Below are 8,447 nucleotides of genomic sequence, written 5' to 3' on the forward strand. Positions count from 1 at the left end.
TCCCCCCCTCTCTCGTTCCCTCTCTCTCTCTCTCTCTCTCTCTCTCTCTCTCTCTCTCTCTCTCCCTGTCTCTGTCTCTCTCGCTCTCTTTCAGTCTCTCTCTCTCTTTCTCAATGTGCAACTTGTCATCTGGTTATATTAAAGGGAAAAAAGTTGGTTTTGTATGTAAAACAGGCAGCAGGTTTTCACAATAAAACAGACAATACAGTAGAAAACACAAAAATAGTTTAGGTCAGAAACAGCAACAGGAGCAAAGAACAAACTTCAGTGAGTTTCCTGCTGCTGTTAAACATCATTGGCTTCAGCTGTGAGTGTCTGTGAGGTTCCCCAACACACACACACACACACACACACACTGACCTGGAGTCAGCTCCTGCAGGAACGCTCTGGTGTCTGAGGTCAGGGGAGGAAGCCTGAAACTGATCCCACGTCAGCGCTTTGAGCGGCACTGAAGGCTGCAGCTCACTGTGGTCAGAGTGTTTCTGCAGAACAGGAAGACAGGCGGAGGAGTGGAGACAACTGACAGAGAGAGAGAGAGAGAGAGAGACAGACAGACAGACAGAGAGAGAGAGAGAGACAGAGAGAGACAGACAGGCAGACAGACAGACAGGCAGACAGACAGACAGAGTGATGGTGGGTCTGAGGCGAACGCTGCTGCTCGTCTCTCTGCTTCTCGTTCTGGGTAAGAGACTTAAAACGGAGATCAAACTTTCTTCAGATCACAAAAAAAAAAAAAAGATAGAAACAAAATCCACTGGACTCATTTCAAGTCCAGTGGATTTTGTTTCTATCTTTTTTGTACATGCAAAAAAAAGACAGAAACAAGGTAGAAATGTTCTTCTTCTTCTTCGTGGGTTTGTGAGACTCACATGTGCTGCGTGCTGTGTGAAGAGTTCAGTTTCCAAAATGCTGTCTGTTACCTGAACTTTATCATTCACTACCTCTAAAATGTGGATTCAGTCTGTAGAAGCAGTCATGTTGTTTATCGAGTCACTTGATGTGTTTTACTGTTGTTTTATTGGTCAGTTTCTAAGAGCAGCTGTCACTCTTTTCTTTCTACAAATGGTTGAAATTAAACTCTTCAGTTGTTGATGTAGAAATGACTGTATAAAGCCCATCGACATTCATACAGTTATCATTTAAAGGGAAAAGGTGGAAGTTGGCAGTGAGGATTTTTGCTTTGACTACTTGCTTTTACTACTGTTAGAAAATAGAGAGCCTAAGCCCCTCCCCTTCCTCTGTCCACCATGGGACCTTATTTCGGAAAAAATATGTCCGGTACTCAACGGCGAGAGACAAATAATTGTTTGATCCCGTTTGAATTGTGCCATGAATTACACATATGATGTTTTGTCAATTTAAAAGATAATTTTGCAAGTCAAATTTTGCTGAATTTGTCTGAAAAGGCTGAACAGACGTCTCAGATTATCGTATCGGAGTTAGCTAACTGGCAAACTTGAAGGAACTCAAAATTGAAATCAAAATATAAACGGCAACAACTTTTCACATTCATTCATATCACATTCTTCATGACCATGACATCATGATGTTGAAGCTCAGTAGCTAGCTAACTAGCTTACCTAGCTAGCTGTAGGCTAGTATGGCTAGTTTGAACTTGAAGGTCAGCTAGCTAACTAGCTAACCTAAATAACTTAGTATGATAGATTGTATTTTTCAGTTAGCAGCAGAGCGCTAGGCTTCATAATATTAGCTTCCTCCTCTCTTTCCTCTCGTCTTTTTCACTGAGCTTCAGTCTGATGTTACTTAGCAGAAAAACTGTGGTTCTTTGGCTCCGCCCACTGAGGTTTGACTCAACCAATCAGATTATTTCTGCTTTCCAGAGCATCTCTGCCTCTGAGAAGTGTACCTGCAGTCTGTTGGAGGACAGCCAGCCTCTAGCAGCATGTTGGTGTTCATCAGTATTCAGGTCAGGTGACCTGAGCCGCAGGTTGACCTGATCTCCGCTCTGCCTTGTTGTTTGCTGCGGTTCACTGAGCTGCTTCATCTTTATTCTGCTGTTACCTGCTGCTGAGGAGGCAGACTGGTGCTGACCTTTGACCTGACCTGACCCACATCAGATCAAAACACTGTTAAATAAAGATCTCATGACATTTGAGGCTTGTAGCTGATGCTTTTCCCCAGAGAGACTCAGTGAGGTTCAGCATCTTTTGCTCAAAGGCACAAAAACAAGTCGCCTCTTCACTTCCCTCTGGTCCGTCGTGAGCCAAAAAGGTTCAGAACCACTGATCTAGAAATTGAATTATTTTACTTTTGCACTGACTGGAAGCTACTGAGGATAAAACCATCAGCCTAAACTATATAGGGTCTATACTGGCTGTTTGGGGATTGAACCTGTGACCTTTTGGTTACTGGACATCCTGCTGCCCAGTGCTTGGCTTCACACAGAACGTTTTTTTGTGTGTAAAAAGCTTCATGGAGTTTCTTGTGAGGAGAAATAAAAAGCGGATCACACAACATTATCTGACATTAGCTGAGCAGCTGCTAACTGACTCAGCTGTTTTCTTCTATCAGATAATAAAGTGTTGAGCAACAAGAAAAGACTTCCAACACACATCCAGTCTGATCCACAGTGTCACAGACTCTTTATGATCACTGTTTGGAAACAGAAATTCACACCAATTCCTCCACCGGCACTTCCTCCATCTTTACTGTTGTTGGGAAACCCCGCCTCTCCTTCACCATGATTGGTTGGCTGAGAAAAAAGTGCTTCACATGACTGGACACTTTTCTGAAAAGTTTAACACTTTTCAACTTTAGAAAGCGTTCTGATCTGCCCAGAACAACGCTGGGCGCACAGCGGTCTCCTGTGACCCCAGCTGCTCTTCACTTCAACTAGTTTCCAAAAGCTTCAATTTCTAGATTAACAAAATTACAACCAATACTAAGGAGGTCAAGGGTCAGAGGTCACAACATCCAGACAGCTATTATGCTGCATTCACATGCAGGTGGGAAAATCCGACACCCAGACTTCCCAGTCGGCTGCTGAACAGCGTTGCTTTCACATGTTGTTTTGTCAGAAAATCAAACCTGAAAGACAAACGATAAACAAACAAACAAACATGGCCGTCCTGCAGCTTAACAAGATAATTTAACAAACTTAATTTAAACAAATGTTAGTTATGATGGTTAGTCTGCTAACTACAGTGTGTATTTAAGTGACTGAGAACTTGACTCCATGTTGAGAAGGTTAAAGGTTATGAGATGTGACCCGTGTTGTTTCCTCCAGAGAGAGCGGCGGCGGCGGCGGCGGCGGCGGCGGCGGGCCGCCACAGGAGCCGCTCCATGCCCGGATCTCCATACAACATCAGTAAGAACGACCCGGGCCTCCGGCAGGCCGCCCTCGCCGCCGCCGCCGCCTTCAACAACCAATCAAACGACGCTTTCCTCTTCAAACCCTCCGGCATCCAGGAGGCTCAGCGGCAGGTCGGAAACCACAGAGGAGAATATTTAAGAACCACTGCTGTAAAATCTAGTGGATCCAGACTATAAAAGTGTTATTTATTCAACCTGTGACTCAAATTCCCAAGTGCTAATAATAATAATGATAACTTTATTTATATAGCACCTTTAAAAACAGAGTTTACAAAGTGCTTTGACAGACAAAATACTCAAAATACAGCTGAATACTCAAATTGAATTTAAAAGGCAATAAAACAATAATAAACGGATAAAATAGAATAAAAGCAAGATAGAATTAAGACAGAGTTAAGATAAAAGACATAAAAAGACAATGGAAAGATGATAAAAAGCCGATAAAAGATAAAAAGACAATAAAAAGACGACATCACATAAAAAGCAAGTCTATCTTTTAAAGGATATAATAACCGATTTTCTATCCAAATGTCTTCAGCTCCTCCCTATATATTTTACTATATTATATTCTGCCTCCTTATAAAGGACTTTGTAAACTCTACTTTTAGAAGTTCTATGTAAGTTAAGTCGTATTCAACAGTATAGACTTGGGCCATTAGTCTAATTAGTCTAAGTAACATCCTTCTATGTGTAAAAAAATGTAAAACCAAGTTGCTTTACTTGATTTTTGAAAAGTAACATTTAATCCCTACAGCTCTATATTCCTGTTGTCTAGTTTGGTTAAACTCCTGACTTATTCTCCAGTGCCTGTGTAAACCTGTGTGCTGCAGTGTGTGTGTGTGTATGTGTGTGTGTGTGTGTGTGTGTTTGAGCTCTGCCTGCTGTGTTTCAGATCGTTAAAGGGATTCGTTACATCATGGAAGTTCAGATTTCCAGAACCGTCTGTCACAAACGAGGAAACAACACAGATTTGTCCAAATGTGACTTCCAACCAGACGGGCTGCTGCACCAGGTACCACACTGACCACCTGTCACAGTCTACTGTACTGTACTGTACTGCACTATACTGTACTGTACTATACTGTAGTGTACTGTACTGTACTATACTGTAAAATACTGTAGTGTACTGTACTGTACTATACTGTAAAATACTGTAGTGTACTGTACTGTACTGTAAAACCCTCTACTGCATGGTCTATACTGCCAGAGGAGCTGCTGCACCAGGTAACAACGCACACCTGGGGCCGGATTCACCAATGTGTTCTTAAGATAGATCTTAAGAAATGACATAAGAAGAAATTTTAGCTAGTTCTTAAGAAGACTCTTAAGTGCAATTCCTCAATATTTTCTTAGTAACAGTCTCATTTCTTATGAATTTCTTTAATTTTCCAACTTAAGAACTTCTCAAAATAGGGCCTGAATTAATTCTGGTTAATAAACTTTAGGCTTACTGCCATTGAGGCTAGGAGACAAGGCTAGGAGGCTAGGAGACAAGGCTAGGAGGCTAGGAGACAACCCAAAGTGCTTAATCTACAAAACAATTGGGGAAAAACCTATTTAGAGCAACTAGAGCAAAGATTTAAACATTGGTTGCTGTTGGTAACTGTAAAATTTGCAGCTTATTTCCAACAGACATGAGACAGAGGCCTACCTGGCCCTACACCAAATAAAGCTTTACAATAAATGTTCATCTTAATGTTAGGTGTAGGGGAACCTATGAAGACTTTGAACTATAACCTACTTGTCTAAAATGTGTTTAAATATATGATATTAGAGGCTTACCTTTTCACTGTAGGAGTTTTAAGACAGGTGAAGGGCCGTCTGAAAGTTAAGAAGAAAATCAACAACAAATTTGACAACTTTCATTTCAAGAATACCATTTATTCCTAAGTTTTTTCTTAGGAAGAAACATAAGAAAGTTAAGAAAATATATAAGAACTGTTTTTGAGAATAGCATTTTTTCATATTTTTTTTCTTAAGACTAAAGTTAAGAAAAAAATGGCACTTGAGAAGATTTTTTTCTTAAGAGGGTTTTGTGAATCCGGCCCCTGGTCTGTACTGTAAAATACTTTCTTTGTTTTGTTTTCCAGACGTTCAGCTGTCACTTCGAGGTCTGGTCGATGCCCTGGCTTCATGTGATGAAGAGTCTCTTCTTCTCCTGCAAATCCTGAAACCCGCCAGCCAGCCGGCCGCTCCGCGTTTCCTGGGGAACCTGCGGCTAACTCAGCTTCAGGCTTCAAACTCTCCTGCAGCTCAGAACAGAATAAAACCCAGGAAATAAAAACGACCTGCTGATCACATGACCTGATTTGTAAAAAAAAAAAAAAAAATTGTTCTCTCTTTTTGAATGAATGAATGAATGAATGAACTTTATTTTGGTTGTTCACATTCAAAAAAAAAAAAACTGGGTTGGGCAGAAGCAATGCTTTTTTTTTAGCCCACCCTGTACATTACATCAAACAACTCAACACACTTTCAAACAATTTTTTTTTTTTTTTTTTTTTCCCCCATTATGCTCACATTCCTCCATAACAATATGTAAATTATATTCTTTATTCAATTAAACAAATGCATTACTTATATTAATGAAACACATAAATTATTCAATTAGTCTCACAATTAATATTTATTAATAATTTCCCATTTTAAAGATTTTTTAAATTTTGACAGAGTACTTATTAACTTGAATTGATCACTGAGATCATTCCATAGTTTTACCCCGACAACTGAAACACATCTTTGTTTGACATTGGTTCTTATTTTACTTGTTTCAAACCGAAGCAAACCTCTTAAACTATAATGCCCTCTTCTTAATTTGAAGAGAGAGAGAATTTTTTGACTCAGAATAAAGAGGATCAACAGCATCTTGGATTTTTAAGTCACTCAATTAATACAAATTTAAAAACAATTTCTCCCATTTCTCCACTAACATCCTAGTTTGAGCACTTCACTTCAGTACAGAATATTTTCAGGTTTTCAGCACCATCTGATGTATTTTTAGATGTTTTTATGCCCCATCATCCTGCCTCAGTGTTTCCTATTGAACTCTGCTACCTGTAAAACAAATTGCCCCTTGGGGACAATAAAGCTTTACTCTACTTTACTCTACTGTCCGGACAGGAACAGGATGTGATGTGAGGTGTTTACTGTTTGAGTCGTGACAGAAAGTTCGGACGCCAGTCTGTTTAAAACTGAGATTTTTATTCAAAGGAAGCTGAAGGCTGGCAGCTTCTGAGTTTATCCACAGAGACAAAGACAGATCAGATGAAGGGAGAGAAAGTCTCAGACAGATCTTTCATCAGGTGAAGAACCGACAAGGAAAGACAAAGATAAACACACTAAATATATCCGCTCAGACGCAGGATCCAGGAATAACTCTGGATCAATGCTTCCACCGCTCTGATATGAAATGTTAGAAGTTTGTGGGTGAGAGCAGCAGCTCAGTGCAAAACAACTCAAAGTGCAAATAACAAGAAAAAAATTCACAGCAGAAAAACACTAAAATAAATTTGGCACCTTGTCTGAAAACAAAAAGACGTGAAACAGTTCAGCTCACAGCAAAGAGGCAGAAACTCAGTGAAACCAGGTGGAAATGCATTGTGGGAACTGAAATGTGTGTCTGTGGTGGAAACTGCATTAAGCCGTGATACATGGGCAACATGAGGCAACGCAGTGAGGCAACGCAGAGAGGCAACGCAGTGAGGCAACAACCCCCCCCCCCCCCCCTCCCTTTGACCTGTGGTGGCCTGTAACTGACACAAACGATGTAGAGCAGTAAGCTGAACAGAGAAACATCTAGTGAAGAGGAAACATATCACCATGAAATGAATGTGTGTGTGTGTGTGTGTGGAGAGGGGAGGGAGGGAGGGAGAGGAGGGGAGGGATGTTCCAAATAGAATAAAGACCTGATTAGGGCTGCAACTAACGATTATTTTCATTGTCGATTAATCTGTCGATTATTTTCTCGATTAATCGATTAGTTGTTCGGTCTATAAAATGTGAGAAAATGGTGAAAAATGTGGATCAGTGTTTCCCAAAGCCCAAGATGACGTCCTCAAATGTCTTGTTTTGTCCACAACCCAAAGATATTCAGTTTACTGTCATAGAGGAGGAAAGAAACCAGGAAATATTCACATTTAAGAAGCTGGAATCAGAGAATTTTGACTTATTTTTTAGGGCTGAACGATTTTGAAAAAATATCTAATTGCGATTATTTTGACTGATATTGCAATTGCGATATGATTTTGCGATATTAGAGGGAATGATAGTTTTTACATCATTATTCTCATTTTCATTGAAAAACGTATTAAAATGATTATGGTGTGATTTTTGCGGGGATCTGTACCAAACAAAGATGTTTTCTTCAGTCTGTAGAATATGATGTGTAGGCCAGGACATCTCTGCAGCACCACAATATTTACTTTAAAATGCTGTTTTGACACATTTCACCTTTAAGAAATATTGTGCCTCCTGCGATTTGAAAATTGCAGTAGACCATATTGCGATTTCAATAAAATTTCGATTAATTGTTCAGCCCTACTTATTTTTCTTAAAAGATTACTCAAACCGATTATCAAAATAGTTGGCGATTAATTTAATAGTTGACAACTAATCGATTAATCTATTAATCGTTGCAGCTCTAGACCTGAAAGTGTTTTTAAAGTCATAAAAGTGAGCAGCTGGTTCAGTAATCAGAAGTATTGATCAGCAGCTCTATAAACTCAGCAGATATTTTCTGGTCCGTTGGTGATGTGAGGAAGAAAAAACCTGAACTTCCTCTTTAAATCTCACTTGCATCACAGACTGTAAACTGACAGGTCAGTTCTCATCAACTGACAGACAGCAACAGACTGACACTGACTCTCTCACCCTGCAGTTATGATAATTAATATCTTCATGAATCTGTTCTTCCTTTAAGCTCGTTGTGTTTGCCACACTCAACTTTTCCCAGTTGCTAATCCCAATCCCTGTTGAGGGCAATGTTGCCCGTCTCTGTTGCCTCAGAGTTGCCCGTGCATCACCGCCTTCATCAGAACTCATGTTGCCCATGTGATCCTCAAGCAACGAGCAATGCAACGCAGCAACGAGCAACAAGTCCTGCAACGCTCAGCGGG

At 40.1% G+C, this 8,447-nt stretch overlaps 1 protein-coding gene across 1 annotated transcript; it reads left to right on the forward strand.

The window, feature by feature from the left end:
* The first annotated feature begins 547 nt into the window (after positions 1-547).
* On the forward strand, positions 548-6,289 carry LOC139656802 (cystatin). The gene is made up of 5 exons (XM_071534427.1): positions 548-682; positions 3,248-3,444; positions 4,226-4,345; positions 5,424-5,478; positions 5,567-6,289. The coding sequence occupies exons 1-5, from the start codon at positions 631-633 to the stop codon at positions 5,626-5,628; spliced, it is 486 nt and encodes a 161-aa protein (XP_071390528.1). The 5' UTR covers positions 548-630; the 3' UTR covers positions 5,629-6,289.
* Positions 6,290-8,447: the final 2,158 nt, after the last annotated feature.

The sequence above is a fragment of the Centroberyx affinis genome, unplaced genomic scaffold (assembly GCF_046629955.1).
Source record: "Centroberyx affinis isolate AG114_WGS23_722 - 3 ecotype Tasmania unplaced genomic scaffold, CSIRO-AGI_Caff_v1 ptg002541l_1, whole genome shotgun sequence".
NCBI classification, from domain to species: domain Eukaryota; kingdom Metazoa; phylum Chordata; class Actinopteri; order Beryciformes; family Berycidae; genus Centroberyx; species Centroberyx affinis.